This window comes from Glycine max, chromosome 8 (assembly GCF_000004515.6).
Source record: "Glycine max cultivar Williams 82 chromosome 8, Glycine_max_v4.0, whole genome shotgun sequence".
In the NCBI taxonomy this organism is placed as follows: domain Eukaryota; kingdom Viridiplantae; phylum Streptophyta; class Magnoliopsida; order Fabales; family Fabaceae; genus Glycine; species Glycine max.
In genome coordinates, this window is record NC_038244.2 from 5,143,246 (window position 1) to 5,166,230 (window position 22,985).

At 33.9% G+C, this 22,985-nt stretch overlaps 3 protein-coding genes across 3 annotated transcripts; all 3 read right to left on the reverse strand.

Annotated features, from left to right (window-relative positions):
* Position 1: 1 nt before the first annotated feature.
* LOC100500139 (uncharacterized) lies at positions 2 to 3,141 on the reverse strand. Its single transcript, NM_001250453.2, is given in 5 exon segments — positions 2 to 310; positions 1,076 to 1,251; positions 1,347 to 1,427; positions 1,568 to 1,615; positions 3,046 to 3,141. Coding segments are annotated over 5 exon segments (426 nt in total). The 5' UTR covers positions 3,068 to 3,141; the 3' UTR covers positions 2 to 211.
* Positions 3,142 to 5,176: 2,035 nt separating this feature from the next.
* LOC100785014 (dynamin-related protein 3A) lies at positions 5,177 to 14,668 on the reverse strand. The gene is made up of 20 exons (XM_003532549.5): positions 14,119 to 14,668; positions 13,748 to 14,030; positions 13,624 to 13,652; positions 13,424 to 13,525; positions 13,208 to 13,276; positions 13,073 to 13,132; positions 12,767 to 12,880; positions 12,606 to 12,654; positions 12,373 to 12,482; positions 11,812 to 11,904; positions 11,589 to 11,681; positions 11,368 to 11,505; positions 9,494 to 9,607; positions 9,283 to 9,378; positions 9,074 to 9,116; positions 8,755 to 8,903; positions 8,518 to 8,664; positions 7,007 to 7,059; positions 6,796 to 6,895; positions 5,177 to 5,871 (listed from the first exon to the last, which is right to left on the reverse strand). The coding sequence occupies exons 1-20, from the start codon at positions 14,449 to 14,451 to the stop codon at positions 5,602 to 5,604; spliced, it is 2,445 nt and encodes an 814-aa protein (XP_003532597.1). The 5' UTR covers positions 14,452 to 14,668; the 3' UTR covers positions 5,177 to 5,601.
* A 2,150-nt stretch (positions 14,669 to 16,818) lies between these two features.
* On the reverse strand, positions 16,819 to 22,251 carry LOC100785549 (GATA transcription factor 24). Its single transcript, XM_003532550.5, has 11 exons — positions 21,837 to 22,251; positions 20,985 to 21,080; positions 20,759 to 20,892; positions 19,727 to 19,828; positions 19,492 to 19,606; positions 18,691 to 18,747; positions 18,191 to 18,259; positions 17,769 to 17,837; positions 17,415 to 17,495; positions 17,224 to 17,292; positions 16,819 to 17,098 (listed from the first exon to the last, which is right to left on the reverse strand). The coding sequence occupies exons 1-11, from the start codon at positions 22,077 to 22,079 to the stop codon at positions 17,057 to 17,059; spliced, it is 1,077 nt and encodes a 358-aa protein (XP_003532598.1). The 5' UTR covers positions 22,080 to 22,251; the 3' UTR covers positions 16,819 to 17,056.
* Positions 22,252 to 22,985: the final 734 nt, after the last annotated feature.

The window sequence follows — 22,985 nt, forward strand, 5'->3', positions numbered from 1 at the left end:
ATAATCCAAACAGCCGAAATATTCAGATCAAATACGTTACCAATTATAGGTATCAAATAATAAAGTAACAATTGAAAATGACTTTATATTAGTTTGTATGCATCTTCGGGCAAATGGTATTTTATTCAAATGCAATACCTAGCCACATTAACAGTTCAAACCATAGGAGACAGGGCACTGATGCAAACTCCAAAACAGGCAAATGTAGCAGTTACATGCTCAACGTGGCTCCAGAGTTCTTTCTGCATTCTGCAAGCATATCCATGTAAAACTGGCACTTGCTAATGTCATTCCCATAGCCGTTCAGGCACTGCAACCAGATGTCCATGAGCATCAACTACTAATGTTACATTATCTCAACTAGCAAATTCATATAGACAGTGAATCAAAATTTAATCTAAAACAAAACACAAAAAGACACCACAGATTTCAATTCAAAACCGAGTGCCCAGGGTCTGTCAACTATGATGACTACAATAACTGAAGGTATTGATTCAATGAAGGCTCAGAATCCAACAAAACCACAACAATGCCAACATATTACAATGAATCCCACAACCAGAAGGATCAGGAAACAAAATATGGATGAATGTCCATATAATAATTCAAAATATAATAAATTTGAGTACTTAATGGATTGGAATAATCATTTCAAGATCAGTGGCACAGTCGTACACTAGTAATTTTTATAGAAAATCATCAGCAATTTAAAAACCTCAACAGTATCATATTTATATTTATTAATTATTAATTACATTTTTCTCTTTACATTGCACATCCTAATGTGATATGTCATCCACTATAAGAATCAAAATCCAACTTCCACCCTTCCAAAAGAAAGATTATAACAATATTTTGCTTAGCAGATCAGTTAGTCTTGATTAGTTACCCTACCAAAGAAGATAATTTTTACCTCCCACATCTTTCCAAGCACAAAATATATCCTTAGCTATTTGCATTACAATTATAAATGGCATATGTTAACAAAAAATTACACATTAGTCCAACTAATGAATTAAGTGTTGACTAGAAGATACCAAGAACAATATTCAACAATTAAAGGAGAATAACATACATCCTGGAATGCCTTTGTATGAATGCTGCATGCATCGCCACCAAAAGTATTTGCAGTGGGTGCAGGGGCAGCAGCAGCAGCCTCTGTAACAACTGTTTCATGTTGAATGGTACGAGGACCCATGACTGCATCCACAGCCCTGTGTGCCACTGCACTTCCGGTGCCAAAAGCCATACCTGAAAAAAAAACCCAATAGAAACCAGATAAGATGAAAAATTTTCTTACACAGGATTCCATAAGGAAAATGTAACATTCATCTTCCTTCACATACCTTGAGCTATGGTTGAACCAATGCCACCAAGCATAGATCCACCACCACTCTGAGCAGGGGCTGGAGGAGGAGCATGGTGAACTGCATCAAGAAGTCAATGACAATGTTCATTAGAGGAAAAAGAAATTTGTGTCCCACAATCTCTTGTTGAAAGACTAAAAGTGTATCTTCTCAAAGCTTTAAAGTTTAATAAACCATTTCTGTATTGTATTCATGCATACCTGGAGCAGGACGAGGAGCTGCCCGAGGAGCAGGACGGGCAGATCTTCCTACAGTAAACAATGAATCAATAGGGTCAAATAAATAGGAAAAAACATTACAATGCAGAATAAAGTAAATCCAAGCATTAGTTTACCCAAAATAAACATTACCATATTATGATCCATAAAAAAGTATGGCACATGAAAATTAAAATAAATAATAAAATATTTTATCTTGATTGAAATATCAAAATATTTCAGTATTTGTAACAAAAATGTTTATTGATAATAATTTCCCATTTTTCCTTCCTTTCTTAAGCATTAGAGTCCGGGATTTCTAAGGATTTTGGTTTAGTAGGTAGCTATTTTTGCAGAACTGATCCAATCATGAAGCAGTGGATCAGGTTTGAGAGTTTCTTCAACATGACGCCCACCCCAAATCTACATGAGTAGATTGGTTCGGTTAAACTCTTGGCTTACCATATTGTAGCTCAAAAGCTATTATGCATAAATCAAAGTCTCAATTCAAACACTGCTGAACAAGGTACTCAAAACAGGGAAGATCTATTTTTCAATAACTGATTTGGGAAATCAATGGCTATATACTCATTGGTGCTGCACTATGATCTTCACTACCGTAATATCTAGAACCTATAGATAAATGTGTGGGTACACAAGTAGGGTTAGATTGAGTGTGCGACCTAAGCTTTATAAGTCTGATGCTTTCAGACCTAACCCAACCCCACCCATAATCTGAAATCAGCATACTGGCACCATTTGTTGGTTGGGTTAGGATGGTTCACGGATCATCCTCAACCATGAGAACACCCCAACTTATCATTAACAGCAGAACAGAACACTGCCATGTACAAGGCTAAAACATAACGACTACAATAGCATAACCATCTGCAAATACCAACACTGAAAACAAACATCATACATACAAACATACATACATACATATATATATATATATATATATATATATATATAAATTAAAAGAGTTGTGAATTAAAAAAAAAAACATCAACAATTTCCTAACATCTGGGAGAGAAGCATATAAAATTAATTCGATGGGGAAGTTAGTATTTTAAGCTGCGTTATCTCGCGAAAATCAGGTCTTTTCCGCAGCTATCATTTTCTACTATCTAGACAAGTTCTAGCATCAAAACTTCCAAGATAATGTAATGGTTTTCTGATTTGAAAACCCGAGAAGAAGAAAAAACTAACTAAAAAAAAACAAATAACATGAGGGGAAAACACGGTCATGCAGGAATCAAACTATTCACACGTATATAGAGACACAAAGTTAATAAATCAAGGGGAAATAGCAGGAACTGTGAGAGATTTATCCAAATATCCAAAAGAGGAGAACAAAACTCTAGAAATCATCGAAGGCGAAAAATAGAACAGAACCATGTTATATTATGAATAATGAATAAATAGATCCAGAAGATAAAAAAATAAAAGGAAAATAGAATTGAGATAGGAGATTTTACCACCGGAGCTACGGCGAGGCATGGTTGAAATTAGGGCAACAAAAGGGGCAAAACGAATCGTAGGAGACAGAGAGAGAGAGCGCAGAGGTTTACGGCATATACTATATTCGAAGCGTAATGACCAATTTAAACCCTAAAATCCTTTGAAGTCGATGAGACACGTGTCGCGTTTGCGTTGGTTGTTTACTCGTTTCGTTCGAACAGTCTAGAATTGAACCCATACTATTTGTTGTTTGGGTGTTGCTAGGTGCACCAGCACCCAGCATTACTAAAAATACCAAAACTGTCTCTGTTTTTTTTCCTCATTTGTGATGGATGTGCGTGAGATGGTCCATAAATCGTACGGATCAAGTTGATCCGTTGGTTGATACGGATCAAGTTGATCCGTAAGGTTGATATTAAGCATACGGATCAACTTGATCCGTAAGCCTTTTACGGATCAACTTGATCCGTAAGCCTTTTACAGATCAAGTTGATCCGTAAGGCTTCTACGGATAAAGTTGATTCATAAAAGACTTATGGATCAAGTTGATATGTAAGTCTTTTACGGATCAACTTAAAAGGTTTACAAATCAAGGATATTTTTGTCATTTCATCTTAAGTGCTGGGTGCACCAACAATAATGCTGGGTGCACCTAGCAACACCTTGTTGCAAATTTAAAATAACAATTAAAATATTAAAGTTGATAACACAAATGAAGTCTATTAATAATAAAGATAATATAAATAGTAATTAACTAAATTAAAACAAGTTCAATTTTCAATAAACAAAATGAGCAAGAAGTCTAATTTTTTTCAATAAACAAAAAGAATATGAAAAAACCTTTTGCACTCCCATTGTTGTTTCTGTACTTCCATTATTTTTTCTAATGTGCACAATCCAGTTTGAGTTTTTAAAATCGGTAGGATCATCGAATTTCTACAAAATCAATCGGGTTTGATCGGACCATCCCGGATCACATAATGAGTGATCCAATAATAAAATCGAAATGATTATACCACTAGATCCCAATTGGAATGAATCGGATTTCATAACTATGCATTTAACATAATACTAATGACTAATCTTTTGTAATCCCAATCTCAATATTTTTGGAAAAGTGCTGTCAATTTACACCTTTTTATTTATTTGTCAAAATTTATTTTATTGAAAATAATAATTTTTATGATTCTCATATTATATTTATTAATTTTTTCTTTTAATTTTATATTTTCAACAAACTCTACCAAATTAGAGACTGTGTTTCTGGTGCCGCTCATATATTTAATATTTCTTTTACAGTAAAAAAATACTCCTTTGTAATATCTGTAAAAAATACTTTTAGTTTTACAAAAAAATTAAATTATTTTTAATATATTTTCATATTTTAATTTTCTTAATATGTGTTCACGAATATAAATTTAAAAAATTATATAATTATGTAATAAAAATAATCAAATTTAACGAAGCACGGAAGATTATATTAAGGATAATTCTTAAATAATAAATTATATATTTAACAATTTTTAATATTTTTAGTTTTTCAGATTTTATTTTCATTTTTTATTTATATCCTTATGTTAATGTTATTCAACTTATTATTCCCTATTTTTATTATTTATATACTTATATATGTTGCAATAATTATTATTTATGTTCCCCTTATTAAATTGGATTTAATTAATGGAAAAATGTTTAAACATATATTTACTTTAAATCTTAGTCATCAAAGAACTTGTTATGAAATAATGAATTATTTTCTAAATTCATAAAGTTTATATATTTATTATTGTTGCGCTAATGCTAAGATAATGATTATTATTGTATTTTAATTTTTGAAAATGAAATTTTGACAGTAAAATTAATGAATAATTACATATAAGGTAAAAGATGGAAATTTTCTCTTTGCAATTTAACTTTAATTTAACAAAAGGAACTACTTTTAAAAGAGGTAGATATAGATATTAATCAAAACATATTGAAATTTAGGATATTCGTTTAGAAAAGGTTAAGGGAATTTAAGTACTTTCCCTTTATTATTATTATTATTATTAAAAAATAAGAAATCAATTTATAATTTACAAATAAGTTATTGTAACAAAACACCAGTAACAATAATAAAAAAAAAAAACACGAGTAAAGAAACATGACTAAAAAAAATCAATACTGCCAGCCATTACTAGCTGTTTCATACAGTCAACCTGCTAGTTATTGTGGTGAACAAAAATGAAAAAATGCATCAATCTAGAAAATTGCTATGAACAATAGCTGACTAGCCACCAACAAAAATGGTAATAGTAATATACATGAATACAGTGAAAAAATTCTCTCAACTGAAAAATCATCTGCTCCTATTATTCTTTCCGGAGCCTTGGTAAATAACGCTATATGCGAACAAAAGGGAACTTAGATAAAGAAAGCACCCACCAACACTCAGGACCATTTTAATGGGAAAAATAGTAACTGAATGCAGTCCAGCTCCAGGAGGAGTTGCAAACCTCAAAAATTGCATAAGCATAAACAAATAATTAAACGCTGAGTCAAATTTCTTGGACTAACAAGCACAATCAGCGAGTTCATTCACCAGCCATTGGATAACCTGACGTGTATGGCCCTCCATTTCCGTTTGAATCCTGAAATGGAGATTGGAGTTCCCCAGAATGTGAAGACTTTTTATTTTTAGACTTTGTGTTCTTGGGAGAAGCTTCATAATAGTCTCCCGAACTGCTAGTAGAATACATAGATGAAGTTGGCAATCCACGAATTTTAGGTAAGCCGGTAGTAATTTCAGGCAAACTGTATCCCCTTTCAACTGTTTCAGCTTCAAGAGGCAGTTCGTTCAAGTCCTACCAAAGAGGAATAGTATCATTAGAGTCCAACCATAGTTGCAGCCAATGTAGTGATGTAGATAGTTCATTGATTTCAAGATAAAATAAACATATCTTGGACAATATATACATCTGGAAATCATGAGAAGAATTTGATTCCGTAACAATGATGGATCAAATACATGCAAGTAGGAAAGCATCATGTTACAACCCTTGTGAACGACAGCCTAATTATTCACAAAAAAATATGGTTTTTTATAGAAATTCAACAGAAAACCAATTACCACGTGTTTACCATATGAAAAATAAATATCAATAGTCAACAACTAGGATCAAAGAAAACCAAGTTTGTGTATTACAAAATATAAACTCCATAAGTAGCGAGCAGACTGAAAGGGAGACTTGGTGCAGTGTTGTCACGAGAGGTCACAAATTTGGATGGTGGAATTAGTGCATGTTTGAATTAAAGTTTTTAAACTTAAGTTTGGGTTAAACTTAAGTTTGCAAATTCAGTTTGGAAAAGCAACCCAAGTCTTGCTTCTAGAAAACAGAGTTTGCAAATAAAATTTTAATGTGCAAATATATTTTTGAAGGTAACCAAACATGTCATGAAACTAAGTTTACTCTTCAAACTTGGAGCTCCCCAAACCAAAAACAAAATATAACCGTAGGCTTTTGCAAATAAATGCAAGGCAAGGCTGCCTATTATAGACAGTCACAAAGAATCTAACCCTCCCCTGGACCCCATGCATAAAGGGAGTTTTATAGCACAAGGCTGCCCTTTTTTTATAGGTGAGTAGACCAATGTGAGCAACAAAGATCATGAGCATTTCCACAGGAACTCAAAGGCGTAGAACTACCTTTAAAGGAGAACCAAACTTCATATAAAATAATACAGAACTTCAGCTAGACAATGCTGATTAAAGTATTATAAGCACTCACTTTAAAAGCCTGTTGATAAGCTCGGAGCAGTTCTCGACAGTTTTTTCTTTTCTTGGCTACCTCTTCAGGTTCTTGCAACATCTCTTCAAACAGATCCTCTCTAGTTTAAATGTAACATTCACAGAGCAATAAGCAAGCCACATCAGACAATGTATATAATTCCAGAATAAATATGAATCAGTAGGCTACAATCACTGTTACTATATAATACCTGTATAGTTTTTCAATGAAGACATTGTGAAGCTCTCTCTTTGTGTTATTTACCTAGTTATGAAAAGCATGGAAATTCAGGTATGTTCAACCAATCAAGTAGCATAGAGAATATGGTAAGATATAATGAATGTTAACAGTTAGAATATCTAGAGACATCTCGGTCTCGCAATATCATTGTTGTATAAAATATTTTAGAGTATATCTTAAATAATAACTTAGCAGCAGACAGCAGTTTCATATTTCATATATTTCCATAGTTGTTTCCTTATTTGATTTGATTAAGATCAGGAATTCAGTTGATAGTGGGCTAGGCACTGCCTGGTTGCAATGGAAGAGACATCATATTGTGTCTTTGTGAAGTGGCGAGAGTGGCCTAAATAAACTTCATAATGGCAGTTATTCATAGAAAATAACTTATGGCAATTATGTATTAGGATTATATCTAATATTAGGGTGTATAATTAGGCAAGTGTGCTGATATTTGTAGTTTGTGGGCAGAAAATACTTAGTAGGAGACTTTTGTCTCCAAGACAGCAGGTGTATCGCTGTATTATGTATGATTTTTGTGTTCAGGACTTTATTTTATTAGTTTATCAATTGGTGTTCTATCACAGGTCCATCCCACATTGTTTTGGCTCACCATCCCATGACTGTTCTGCTCCATTAGGATCAAAACAGTAGTGACTTTTCTTCCTGTCAATGATCATTTTGATGGTGACTTCTGACTTATATTGGCTACAACGCACACCAACCTTATCTGTCCCTTAAGCTGCCTAGCCCTATCTCCTCCAGTCCTATAGATGCAATCAGGCCCCATTTCAAGTCTTAAATGTTCTAGCCCCATCTAAACTCTCAGACAATGTCATGTGTTACATTTTTAGTTCATTATTTTTTGGTGTGATTAATTGTAATGAGTTTAATGTTTAGTAAGCTTTAACTTGAGCCTAAGTGTAAAAAAAATCTAGAAAATATCTCATAACATCATTATTGTTAGGCAGTGACGGAAAATCCAAAAACTGGGAGATCTTTAGCAATGATCTATGCAACAAACCACAATAGAAGGCTTGATACTACACCTATACCCAAACCCAAAAAACTTACAGTGGAGACTATATGGCTCTTTTCGCTTATATGGCTCTTACTTAACCCACTCCTAACTAGTGTGAGACTTCATCACTCACTTCAATTTCCAGCAATTGATATCACTTCTAACCATGCAATAGAAAAACTTGTAACCTATGAGCATTAGGCCAAAAACAAGTAGTGGGTTCTAAAATTATTTGTCACACTCCCTCTAGTTTCCATAGGTGACTATATGCATCAGATCTATGTATATTGTCATTTATTTAGATTACTGAACAGATCAGGAAATGGAAATATGTATTTTTGCAACCACACGAATACCACTCAATTTGGAAATTGAAAGCAGATTATTTGTCTAATATTCATCATTTGGGGCATCTAATTGAAAAACAATTTAGCAAAGCCTAGAAGAAGAATATAAAGTACCAAGAAGTGCATAATTGCTTTGGGGACAAGATCCTCAACATTTTTCCTGACAATGTCATAGTATGATTTCAAAAGCAACTTTGTTACTGTGATTTCAACAGCTTCGGTCTCTGAATTGCTCTCCAATGGTCTCAAGACAGAAGGGGGCTACAAAAACCAAAGTACACTAAATAAAATATATACCCATACCATAGGACATAGTGATCTAGCTAATGAAGGTGTCAACCATATATATACCTCTCTCAAATGAATTGTAGAGAATGACTGCACATTATGCATTGGTTCAGTAGTATGTGGTTTACTAGCTGTCATTTCCTTCACAGACACACGGTTATCACCTCCACCGAAAATGGATGAGATCCCCCAACTTGATCCACCTGTGTTTCCTGGGATAAAATATCATGCATTAAAGAGTTAATAATGTACAACACGAATGGTGCTGGCTGATACATCCAAGACACTTGATTGAAAACAACCAATAGAAAAACACAAAATTAAATTCCTAATAAAGCATGTGCCTCAACAAACTCAAACATTAAATAGAATAAAAAATTACCAGAGGTCACTACTTTTTCAACATCTGATGTAGCACGAACACCCTGTTTTTTTGTTTTTTAAAATTCATAACATAAGAATTGAAGAGATCAGAACAAGATAATAATTTAATATCCCTTATTTGATTTCTCTGAGGTATAAACCAAGGTACTACATACATATATATTAGAAAATTTTAGTCAACTAAACAGGATAAAATTACATAAATACCTGATCAGCCACTACTCCATTTGCATGTCTTGCAAGAATAGATCGAGACTTCCCACTTCTCTCAGTAGCTGGTCCCTTATCAGATTCCAGTGCATCCTATTATAAATTAAGAAGAGGATTTAAAACAAAAGATAGAAGAGCATAAATTAGCATTCATGTCTAGCATGAAAAACAGAGCATATAACTGGATTAGAGGCCATAATATGTATACCTTCACCCTAGAAACTGGTAAACCAACTCTAGAAGACCTGGTTTGTTGCACTGCAGCTTCTATTGCCTTACTTCCACCAATAAAATTTGGGTGGGAAGTGTTGATGTAGTCCATCTGTAAATTGGTGTAGTTTGAATAAGAAATTATGGACAAGGAATTGAAGTTTTTCATCAGATAGATTGACATCACTATTGACATTAATAAGCCAAGTCTTGATATATTGATGGTTTCTACTTTCTACTAGATTAGTAGATACCACAAAATTCTCAACATTTTCAAGTCTTTATGGATTTACCTTAATTTCAAGAGAAAGGTCTCATTAATACTTAGACACAGAATACAAAGCCAATGTCAACCAAGTTAGCAAGCAGTATATAGAACACATTTCAGTCTTAGATATGAGGGCTTCACATACCAAACAACTGCATTACAAGCAATTGATTCCTTCTGTATGTGTGAGAAGGAATAAAATTTGTGCTCAATAAAAAAGCGCGAGAGACAGATCAAAGACCATAGATGAAATAGGTAAATAGTACACTCTATAAGGCACCGTGTGGACAAGCATCAATAAAATTACGAGAGATATGTCAAAGTATGAAGTGTGAAACTACTATGAGTTGCATTCCAGCATTAGCTTTCAATGTCAGTTGTTTAATGAATCAGGGTAGCAAAAAATACAATATAGCAGCAGAGTGGCGGTGCTACCACAAGGTACTCCAAGGCTTACATTGTGGAGCATTGTTCTGTCATGGTAGTTGCAACCACAATGTGGACCACTATCATTTACAGTGGTGAAGCACCCTACTTTAACCAACCACCCACCCAAAAAAAAAAAAAATCTGAGCAATCAAACCTAATATTTTGTGATTTGACCTCTTTTTACATCTGAAACATATAGATATAGAATCAATAAATTCAGTAAATTGTTCATTGAAAAAAAAAATAAAGGATCTTAATGCTAAAAGAAAAGCAGTTAAAAATTTCAGAGACAAATATTCATTCGAACACAATGTAAATTTGACCTCTGTTTAAATGAAAAAATACGAAGTATAAACTTTATTCATTTGTGACCACTGACCCACTGCTTGTCGATGTCATTCTGATCAACCCAATATTTTTTACAACCTTACTGCTTCTCAGTGTACAGGCATCGCTGTTCAAAGTTTCTGCCTTTCTTCCTTCAGTCTCTGCTCACATCAGGCATCATAGCTCACGCGTCTGTTCTTTTGTTTTTTGGGGGAGTGGTGTTCTTTCTTTACATTTCACTGTTTGTATTTCCCTAATTTGTCTCTGTTCTTTATTCTTTTATCCAACTCCCTTCCCTCCGTCTCTGACTCTCTGTTCGCATGACATGTTTGATTTTTTCTACTAATTCTCTCTTTTTCTTTCTTTTGCTTCATTCCTACATTCTTATTTCTCTTAGCAGTCATGTCATCATCCACTCAACCACAACCACAATGCTATGTTTTTTTAATTGCCTAGTTAATTATGGCTTAGATTGATGCTTATTACCTGTTTAATTTATAACATTGATTAGTACTTATGAATAATTATTAATTTTGGGTAACTTTAGCATTTATATCTATATTGTATAAACTATTGATCTTGTATCTATAATCTTTGTTATAGTAATCATCCTGCTATCCTCTATTCTACCACAGCATTTTGGGAGACAGGTGCTCCACAGTGACCAGGATTGATAACTAAGGCATAAATCATTATTTTGGTAGGGTTTGTATTGTGCAACCAAGTTTAGACTCCATAACCTTAGCATTCAACTATATTTTTCAGCATCTACTTTTAACATAATTGCAGTAGGAGGAGCAAGCATACATTTATACTTAAAATATCAAATAAGCCAAATCTCAGCATACCTCCATTTCTATGACGTGTGTTATCATAGTCTCCGAGGGTTCTAGGCCTTCTCGTAAAAAGTTCCCAATAACTTCATCCATGCGCTTTCTCAAGAAAGGGAACCGCTGCAATTCAGTGACCATACAGTGATGGCTGATCTGAAGAGAAGAGATTTTAATTTAGCACATATTTGCATGGTGGTGAAGTAAAGAAGCAGAAATAGCAAGTCATAAACCCTTACTTTCATTAACTCGTCATATATAAACCTAGCGCACTGAAGACTTGGATCCAATAGTCGAGATATCTGCCTGCGTACAAGCACTTCAAACGGGACCTAAGTGCATGAAAATAATAGATAAGTATTTTTCAGTTGGTCAAATAATTTACAATATGTGGTAGGATAAGAATGTGGGTTTGACTAAGAAAATATCAGGTGTGTGTAATAAGAGGGTGATAAGACCTACTTCAGGAACAAACAGTGCTGATTTAGGTCCAGTTGCATTCTGTATGGCTGTGCGAATATCATCATCAGTCAAATCTTCGCATGGATCCACCTCCTGTTAGATAAAATTTAATTGCATTATATAATAGGACTCAGGAGCTAGCATTGAAGAAATGAACAGAGCAACATGATCATTGGGTGGTTCAATGGAGTGAAAGTGTAAAACATATATATTTTGCCTGTTGCCTAAAAAATCTACATTATAAAAATGCACTCATATAAAATTAATATATGTTTCCATTTCCCTAGAAATCATTCAATTATATTTCAATTTTATATAATTTACAGTTTGCTTGTACAGAGTTAGACCATTAAAACAAGTGAAAAATGAAGTTTTAGTTCAACACTTACAATCAAATGATCATGTGAATTCAAACATAGTATTTAGCTTATCAAAAACTATTCTTTTGATCAAATTATACTTTCTACTTATTAAATATTATTTATAATCATAATTTTAATCAATTCTAAATAATATTGGGTATATATAAATAAAAGAAAACTATCATATATAAGTGTATGCCTCTAAGCTCTTCACAAAGATGGATTGAAAAATGTAATGAATTCTTGCACCCCCAGACAGCTCAGATGTAGACATCTCCTCATTCTTTCCCTCTACCATGGAGGAGAATGCTGTTTTCAACAAGAAAAAAAGATCGCAATCAAATTTGGAAGGTAGTTATATGTGGAATACCAATAAATGAATATGAAATTAAATAACAGATGTAAAAGTTGAAGAGATAAGAAACTAAGTACCATCACAGTATTTTGAAAGAATATTAAGGAGAAGAGCACCCTGTCCAGCCTACAGGAGACAAAGAATCATGGATAAAATAAGGTAAATGACCAGCCAGAGTAGAAATGTGGCAGTTTAACATTAATAAGTTATAGGGACACATCCAAATATTAACACATGCCTTGGACTCTGTGATTTCTCCATAGCTTGCATGTTCCTTTGCAATAGTGACTAGTGAAGCGCTTATACGTGCTCTCAGCCCTGGTAACACAGACTTGATGTGTTGTGCAAGAATCTGCAGAGATATACAAGTAAATAAACATATGACATGCTTAAATTTCAGATACTGGAATCCTATAAGAATTTGTAATGGTAAGATCTTTCAGGGAATTTCTAAGAAAAAGAGTATGCAGAAGATGCATTTAAGGCCAACATTTGAGACAGTAACAAAAGCTAATTTGTGTTTTCAACATTGCAAATTCTTTACCTTGTTCAACTTCTTTGCCAATTGAGGAACACCGCAACTATCTGCTAGGCCACTGTATATCTTGAATAACATAAATTATATCAGTATATAGACGTGAAAAATATTGATTATTACAAAACAATGGTACTTCCTTACAGGATGAGTGCGGAAAAACTTCTCTTCAGCAACAAGAGCATCCTTTATACTTCGGTTCATTAGAATATCCTAATTTGACGTTAAAACAAACAAGTAAATTTCAGCATTACACATACAATCAGCAAGCCAGCCAACCAACCAATTCTTTAAAAAACAGCAAGCCAGCCAACTAATTTTCCAGCAAGCTATTATGAACTGGTAGGATAACATAATTACCTCTTGACTACGATTCACAACACCGACATAACCAAGTCGGAGGGGAATAACTTTTCCTAGCAACAGATTCCGCGCATCAGTGCCTCTATCCATGATATCCAACTAACACAACACACCCCCACACTTGTCAGTAAACAGAAACACCACAACACACTTCACAAAAACGTTCACACATTAAAAACAGTACTACAACATTATACCTTCGTGATGACACCAATCGTTCTGTTCCCTGCAACACAAATGAAAGACAACAAATTAAAACATCCACCAACCAAAGAGACACAAAATGATCATCACTTCAGGCACAAGGAACAAAAAGTCCACCATCAGGATCGGCAATTCCAGCCATCTGAAGAGCATCCGAGTTCGCCAAATCCGAATTCGCCGGCGTCACAGCGAGAATGACACAGGTTGGAGTTTTGATGTAAGACATGATCATGGTTCTGATTCGAGCCTCGATATCCGAAGGCTGGTCGCCAACGGGAACCTTGGTGATGCCAGGGAGATCCACGAGCGTAATGTCGAGAACATTCGGCGAAAAAATCTTCAAACGAATCTGTTTATCAGACACACCTTTGTTCCCTCCAGCTTCCCTATCAGTCTCAACCTACATCAACAAAAATAAAAATAAAAAATAAAAACAGTGATACGGTACTTGAGAGTAAAGTTCAAATTGAAATTCGATTGAAATTCACCTGAATTTCGGCGCGAATTTGGGAGAAGTCGTGGAACTTGCGGCCAGGCAAGTGGAGGAACTCGCCGAACTCATCCTGAGAAGGGGGTTTGGTTTGGACGAGCTGGAGGACGAGGGGGCGGCGCGTGCAGATGTCGTTGCCGCGAGGGAGGAAGTCACGGCCGACGAGGGCTTCGAGGACGCTGGACTTGCCGCTGCTCTGGCTGCCGACCACCGCAACCTGAGGGAGGTCGATGGCGGAGTGGCTCCCCACGCGACTGAAGATGTCCTGGAGCCGGTTCACCAGCGAGATCACCGACGAGCCGAGAGGAGCGGCGCCGCCCGCCACCGCCATCGGAGCTAGAGCTAGCTAGGGTTTCTTCTGAGATTCGAAAGGAAAGTTTGAGATTCTTCAAAGTAACGAACTAAACTATAACTAACTAACTCCGTTTGTAATGAGTTGTGTTGGAAGTGAGTGATGTTTGAATGAAGGAGAATTATATATCAGAAAGGGCTTTTTCTTGCAGAGTAAGGCGGCGGCGGGGAAATCAGAAATTTCCCTAAATCTGAGTTTTTTTTATATGAATAGTAATAATAATAATTTTATTTGTATCATAACATATGTGATTTTAAGGTTTAATTCAATAATAAATTAATAATGTATTATAACTTATAAGTCTCCTCATTTCTATCAAAAGAAAGTCCTAACAGATAGGAGTGGAGGTGCAATCAATTATTATGGGAAGGAAAAAAAAAAAAAAAACAAAGGATCAGTTGTTTCTTGCTTTACGTAAAACATGAATGAAAAAAACGAAATTAGGTGTAAAATACAAATAAAATGAAAGTGAATTAATAAAACGAGTAAATACCCACATTTAATCCTGGTCCAAAATAGTTTTTTTATACTTTAGTTATCTTCTGTCTGAATGAGTCGTGTCTCTTTTTCCAAAAAAATTGAAAGATTAAAACCAAAAAATAAATAAATAAATAAGATAAAATGGCATTTTTACTAACAAAAAGTTTCTGTTAAAGTGAGTTGATTTTTCAAGAGTCATCAGAATTAAAGTAAGTCTTAAGACTCAACATGCTTAAAAAATACTTATTATTCAGTGATGAAATTTCTACATAAAAAATAAGAATTAAATATAAATCCTTGTGAGATACGAGTTTATTTGTTACTGATTGGAACCATTTTTGTTTGATTATATAAGATATCACACATGCAAAACGACATGTAGATGAAACTAATCCGAGCATCCAATCCTCATCACTTCTGTCCCAGCAACTCTCGACAACCCAAGTTGTTCCCATTGTACGATCCCGTAACACGCCAAACTTGACTCCAAAAAACCTTTATCCACGGCCATTGTAGTTTACAATCAATAAAAATTACCTCAAAAAACTGAAAGTGCCTCCATATTTGAAGCCGATACCAAACATATGGAGAAATTGAAGCATTGAAAACTTTGGCAATAGGGAATGAGGATGGACAAAAGGTGGAGCTTTCTCCTTGGAGGCTAATTAAGGCTAGAAGTAGTTCTCTTGATATAGGGGAAAAAAAATTAAGAGTTGTAATACAAAGAAGGAGCATACGATTACGTGCTCCAATTAAGATGACAAGGAGCATTGTAGTATCCCTGTGCTTTTAGAAACCCAACAACTTCAAAATTTTGACAAAGTGATTTTAAGTGATCAAATACGCAATTGAAGATGTATAAATATACAACAAGACATACTTTGAAGCAGACATATAATACATACATAAACATAATGGATTGCCAATAATAGTGATTGTAGCTTATATAATGTTTCATTAGTAAACAATTCTGTAATTTAAGTTGAAAATGAATAATTAGCTATCTCTAACTAATATAGATGCTGTAAAAAAATTAATATGGATTGATTTTAAAATAGCCAAAGGACAAGCAACTCTGAAAATAGCTCAAACTTAATAAAAAACATCTGAATGTGCTATATTGGAGCAATAAATGCTTGATATAGCAACTCAATGTTTTGTTCAATTCTTGTGTACCATATATTTTTAAAGTACATCATTAGTGGGAAGCTCTCCCACCAAGAGACCGAAAAAAAAATTACTGTGTTTGAACCCCTATAATATAGTTTTTTTTTGTCTTTATAAAAATTGTTCTTGAAATATATAAATATTTTTTTAGTTCTTGTCGATTTTTTTCTTCACAAGGGCTAATTCAAAATTAATTTAACATTATAAAAACAAACAGAAAAATAAAAATATTAGAGGCACTAAAATAAAACAAGAACCAAAATGAAAAGAAAATAAATGAAATTTTAGAAGAACCATTTTGACATTATATTATATATTAGAGATACTAAAATAAAACCAAAAAGGTACAGTTTAAGTTATTATCTTAGAATAAAGAATTAATCAAGTTGCTTGAAGTAATTAAAATGATGTAATATCATGAAGTGTACAACTAAATCAATTTCAATAATTCAAGAGACTTGCTGGGATGAAATTGCCCAAAGACTTCATTCTTTTTTATTATTTCACTGAGTTGTCTTATTCTCATTTTTAATGTGCTCATTTCATGTAAGCAACCGTAATGAGTTATTTTTGGTGTAACAGAGAATTTCACTGAGTCTCTAATTCCGCTTTCTCCCATCCAATTATACCTTACATAGCGTTACCGCAAAGAATACAAAATCAACGTTGAATATAACGCAAAAGGTTAAAAACAAAAAAAAAGACAAAACTGAACTATTCACATTATATAAATGAAATCTGGTCCCAAAGGGATGTACAGGAACTCATGTAAGAAAATTGTAAGTCCACAATCATATAATTCACAGGGCTTCCAGAAATAGTTTGTCTATAAAACATAAACTATTTCTAGAAGTCTAATGTTAGTTGAACCAGCAGTGCACATTTGTTTCCATTGTGAACACAAATCATGCTGATTGTGCATAGCAATATCTCTAGATCACAGCCAATAAGTCCTCATATTGGCATCATCAATGTCAACCTGTATTATACCAGTGATATTCATAAACTTCATCAAAAGTAAATGATAGATAAAGGCTAGTAGGATCAGAGAAGGCTTGGTCCCTTATGTTTCAGGAATTGTGACTAGTTAAAACATGTATATACCTGATCATCAAAACCTGCAGGAATCTCAAATTCGGTCCCAGAAGCATCAGCAAGATCCTCAAGAGTATCCTGCAAATCTCAAAATATATCATACCAATTGTCAAACAAGGTCCTATCACCTCAACCCTTTTCATAGCTTTTCCATCTCAAAGGATAACTAATGGTTGATTAGAGGAAAGCAAAAGGAATACCTGCTCATGTAGAATAAGAGCATGATTCTCCAATCGGACGGACAAGTTGTTAGTAACTGATTCAGCAGTTCCAATAATAAACTGTAAAAAAATTAAATTGAAGGACTATGGATAAGCTTTTAAGGTATATTCTTGAAATAACACCCCAAGTTCCCAAATCAAAATGCCACACAAGCTACACAAACACACCAAAGGACTATGGATAAATGTCATAAAACGAACATCATTATCTACAGCGGGCCTAAAACACACAATGAATATCATAGCTTAAGCAACATTTAGTTCCACTAAATTATATTGAAAAAGAAAATAAATACACTAAATCTAATACAAACAAATATAAATAGATAAAACCTGCTCATTTGTCTTCTCAGGTGACCGTCTGGAATCCATTTGCACAGGCTTAGTTTCTTCAGGGCTTCCCTGATAAATAAATAAATAAATAAGAAATAAAGTCCACGTCAATGAAAGAGTGTCAGGTGACAGCATAAGGATCAGTGTTCCATCATGCAAATGGTACTCAAAAGTCAAATATTTGATAATAATCATCATCAGCAGCAAGCCCAAATTTGAAAAACCAAGCATTTGCCTCATATGGACCCTCAAAACAATATACTAATATAAAACCAAGTTAAAAGAGTTTTCATGCACTTTCATAACCCTTGGTCAAAGGAGACAACTACTGTCACAAAAAAATAAAAAGTTAAAGAAACAGTTACAACATCAACAAAATAAATTTTTTATTAATTTGATAAAGAAAATTTCAACAAAAATACCTCCTTGCCCTGCTTAGCATAAGAATGTTTGGCTTCTGTTGTTGAAGGCTTTATATCAGCTGAAGTATCCTTCAAATAAAGAGAATATTATTAGACTTGAAATTCCAAACATCTTTTGAGCACATATCATATCAGAAATTTCAAATTTGAGACTACTAGGAGCGAAATTGCAGAATAAAGCATGTAGTTTCTTCAGGTTTTGAGGGCTAGTAGTCCTAAGAAAAAAGGGTAGGTAATAGATACAAGCTATTTCTCCATAGGATTTATTGTTAAATAATTTCTATTGCTATAGCCAAAATTTTCATGTTGTCATAGCCGTCTAATCAAATATCATTAACAATAAATGTGTGATGTAGACACGCCTCGGAAGAATTTGTTTATATTCTTTAGATGTAATGCAGGAAGACAATATGTTTTAATCTTGGTTATTTACAATAGGAGAAAGTATGACAATGGAAGAAAAGAAATTGTCCAATGACAATATGAAAAATAAAAAATACCAGTTCATTTTGTTCAAAAGCAATCCTTCCTGCTTTGCTGAGATCTCTCAGAGTTCCCTTCAAATCAACGAGGCATGAAAATGAAGATCAGTAATTGGATACTATAAGATTGCCCTAGTTACTTTAGGCAAGATGGGAACGTGAACTTGTTCAGTTGGTGCTTAGTAATAAACTAGTCTCACATGGCCACAACAATTCAAACATGCAAAATAATAATCCTTTACACAATTCCAGGACTATAATAATAACAAATTGATAACTGCAATAGATAAGATGTTGAATATACAGACCATTGTTATTCTTCTGGTTGAAGCAGAAAGACAGAGCATGTTATAAATAATATTCTTCAGGTTGACACAAAAACCCTATTTTCAAATCATAATTCATAAAGCCATCACTTGTCAGTGATGCCAACTCTTAAGTTTTCCTTTCTTTGACTATGAGACAAAATATGACTATAGTTTTTATTATGAGTTATGACCTTAAAGACCCATCAACTGATTATCACATCTGGAATAGAGATAAATAACAAATCACTAAAGATAAATGTCTTGGCATTAAGAGCAGACACTCAAAGACAAAAAAATTAAAAAAGAAATCTTAGAAAATATTTGTTTACTAAAATCTGACAACATTACAAAAAACAACAGCTACTGTGTTTAAGGCATGGGTTCTAGTTACTCTAAAATAAAGCTACAAATGAGAGACCAACATGCCACATCTAATTCTGGACAGTAACACTTACAACAATAAATAACAAGAAACATACTTTCATGCTAGGCTAAAAGAGATATTAATTACCTTATTTGCCCACATGAGCCCACAGGCATTGCACAGAGATCTTGGACCTGCTGGTCCTCGACGCATAGCTGGAGTAGACTTCTCACTAATTCCACAATGCTGGCATCTACGCTCACTTAGCAATGGCAGAGTTGGAACACAACAATAACATATTAGCAACAACACATTAAAGATTAAGGATAAAAATTATTGCATCCTTGAGTTTCAAACAAAGATATATAACTTTGAAACTCACGTAGAGTCTGGGCAAGGAGTACCATTGCTTGAATCCCAATTTTCAGCAGGAGATTTGTAGTCTTCCTTCAATGATGCAAACTGTCCATTCTTACGATGCATCCTATTAGATAACCAAGTATTGTCAATCTCAAGAAAACCAACCTACGTCTAGACTCTAGAGGACAAACAGAACACCAACATACTAGTGTCAAAAAGAAAAACTCCAATTCTTATTTTGAAAACCAGGACATTGGAATGCTTTGCAAGAAACAGAAGCACAATAATCACCAATGTAGACTCTAAACAACATAAACGCTTACATATGAAAGAGAGAAAGAGGGGGGCAGGGAAGGGGAGAGGGAATGTTACTCACGAAGCACAGATGTGAACCAAGTATTCACTCAATCATAAGTCAGCTCATGAGTTTTAACAAAAAAAAAACTCCTAACAAATGGAGAAAATTTACTCTCCACCTTTGAAAAATGTCTAAATTACATTATCCCCTAAGAGAATTATGTGTTAGTCCAATTGTATGTGAATCGGTTACTGGTGGTGAGCAGCTATAAATAAGAGTTAAGGGTATCTTCTAAGGTCATCAGAAACTTTCCTCCACATTTCAAGTGATGTTTTGCATACTCACATTATTGGCTTTGAAACTTTACTTCAAATCTTTATTTAATAGGGATTCAAAATCAGTAGCCAATAATGTTGAGAGTCAAAACAGGAGAAAAAATGACTAAGAGGCCCATTAACATCAAAATGAACTAAATTGTAGCACATATAAATCTCTTATGAGATAAGTGTACCTTTTAAAATAAGAGGAGTTGGCAATATAATTTAAGCATTTGCCATGGAAGGGGAGAGTAATTCACTATAACACATATGCATTTCTTTTTTAACAATTTATAAATGTTTGTACAGCAATTCATTATATAAAATGAGAAACAAAAAGTGTCAATTTTTTTTGGGGGGGGGGGGCGGGGGGGGGGGCGGGGGGGGGGGGAATATGGCACTATACTTCAGAGTTCCCACTTCCCTATCCACATTCTACCTCTGAGCAACCTCTTTACGGCAAGAGTACCGAATTTTCTTCTCAAAACATCTCTCCTTTCGTTTTTCACGAAACCTAACAAGTGATGCAAATCTTCTTGAAAGCTTTGAACTTCGGGAAGGATCATTTATTTCCTGGCACACAAGTTTTAGAACACTTAATAATATGTTAAAAAACAATTATTGATAAAATATATCAAAGAGGAAAGCAATTCCTAAAGAAATACCCGAATGTCCTGATAGTTTTGCTGCAACAAAAAGTCAGAGGTGGGGGCACTATTTGGCATCTCCTGTGCTCCCAAGAGTAATAATACAGCCTGCACCTGCATTTAAGAAGAAAAATAAAAGGATCATCAAACCCAGAAAATGTGCAACCATTTTATAGAAGTTGTGCAAAACAGGAGGCACATCCAATCCAATGGAATAATTTAACAGGTCACAAAAGATCACTTAAAAATTTAAAAGCTTCACAGTGGATCGGGCATAGATGCCATTCACCTACCAGAGAATCACCATCATTTCATAATCAAGCAATCAAAAACCAACCAAAGGGTCATTTACAGAAAGAGGAAGCAATAGCAAGGCATCAAAGGGAGCAAGACTAAAACCTAGAAAAGCAAGAAAGCTACATTCCTAGCGTCCTACTAGCCCAGAACTACATTGAGAAATCACTTGACACAAATTTTACTCTAGCAAAGCCACAGCTAGGGTAACCTACACTCTCAGCAATGTATTCCCAATATATATATTTTTCTATTAATTCAATATAAGAATATCATCACCGGATACCAATACATGAACTAAAAAAAAAAAAAATCCCTATCTAACACAGTTTTGTCTTCTCTATTTCCCTCAAGCGATTTAGCACACTAAATTCAAACACTTCAATTTCAAATTGGGCAGTGAGACAAGAAACCAAATCGACACCGAGTCATGCCTCTACAACAATTGAGATAAAATTGTTTCTTTTTTCTAATAAAAACCAATCTTTAAAAAAAAAAAAAAAGAAGAAAGAAAAACATGTTCTTGGCAGCGAATTTTTTTTTGAATAAAATGAAAAGAGAAAGAGAAAGGGGAACCTTTTCGGGCGTAACGGCTGGGAAAACATAGACTTCGCCTTCGAAGGAAATGGTGAGTTCGCTAGCTCTGGCGCGCATAGCAGAAGAAGCATTGGCGACTGGAGCAGGAACAGCTTCTTCTCCTTCATCGGAACCGTTGGCGTAATGGAACGGTTGGAAGGAATCAAAGACTTGCATGGGAGCCGGCGGCGGTGGCGGGTCTTCGGCGTTGTCGCCGGGATTGTTCAGGGTGCTGTTATCCATTTGGCAAGAAGGAGAAGAGTGTGTGTTGAGATAAGAGAGTGAGCGTAGAAAGAAAGAAAAGAGTAGAAATGAAGGAATATTGAGAGAGAAAGTGGTGTTTCCTAGACACAACACAAGGAGTCAAGTGCAGACTGCCCTTTCCCACTCAATAAAATATGAAACCCCCACGTTCTCAATGTTTATTTTATGCTCTCTTAGAAACAATGTTTATACTGCTATTTCTCCACCCATTCAACAGATTATCAATGATTATGTTGATTTTTTTTATAAAAAAAATCATTCAAAATTAAATACAAATTTTTACATTAAATAAAAGTTAATATCATATTTTAAATAATTCAAATCAATTTTTAGGTTTAATTCACTCTCGGTCTCTATAGTTAAGTTTTATTATTGTGAAATTTTTTATTTTAATTTTTATTTTCACTAGAGTCTTTTAAAAAAAATTTACACATTTAAAGGATCAAAATTATACAATAACAATTTTTAAAAGAATTAAAATTATACAATCATCAAATTATAAGAATTAAAACTAAAAATCCCACTGGGCTTTACCCAGTGGTAGGAAATTGGAATAAAATAAATGAGTTTATAAGTTTAGACTTTATTACCATTATTATACACCATAACAAACTTAAATTTAAGGTGGGAGGAATGACAACCAAAAGCAAGAAAAATCTTCAAACTTGAAAAAAAAAACTTACACTTACCTCAAGTGATTCTAATTTTTTTAATGCCTCTGATTGGTATTTTAATTCGGTCAAATATCTCAAACAATATTTTTGACCGGGCTTGATTGTTTCAAATATTCTTAATTAATACCACTAGTTGTTATTTTAATTAGGTCAAAATTTTCAAATTAATTTTGAATTCAAAGCTTAATTGTTTCATACAAATTTTATTAAT

Bases quoted from the DNA above. Each gene is read 5' to 3' on its own strand.
- LOC100785549 (XM_003532550.5), bottom strand. From the start codon at position 22,079: ATGGATAACAGCACCCTGAACAATCCCGGCGACAACGCCGAAGACCCG. The intron at 18,748-19,491 runs GTAATTAATATC...GTTGATTTGAAG, and splicing joins GGCTCATGTGGGCAAATAAG to GGAACTCTGAGAGATCTCAG. The intron at 17,496-17,768 runs GTTTTATCTATT...ATTTTTTTACAG, and splicing joins CTGAGAAGACAAATGAGCAG to TTTATTATTGGAACTGCTGA.
- LOC100785014 (XM_003532549.5), bottom strand. From the start codon at position 14,451: ATGGCGGTGGCGGGCGGCGCCGCTCCTCTCGGCTCGTCGGTGATCTCG. The intron at 13,526-13,623 runs GTATAATGTTGT...GTGTTGTGTTAG, and splicing joins CGATTGGTGTCATCACGAAG to TTGGATATCATGGATAGAGG. The intron at 13,277-13,423 runs GTAATTATGTTA...ACGTCAAATTAG, and splicing joins TTGTGAATCGTAGTCAAGAG to GATATTCTAATGAACCGAAG.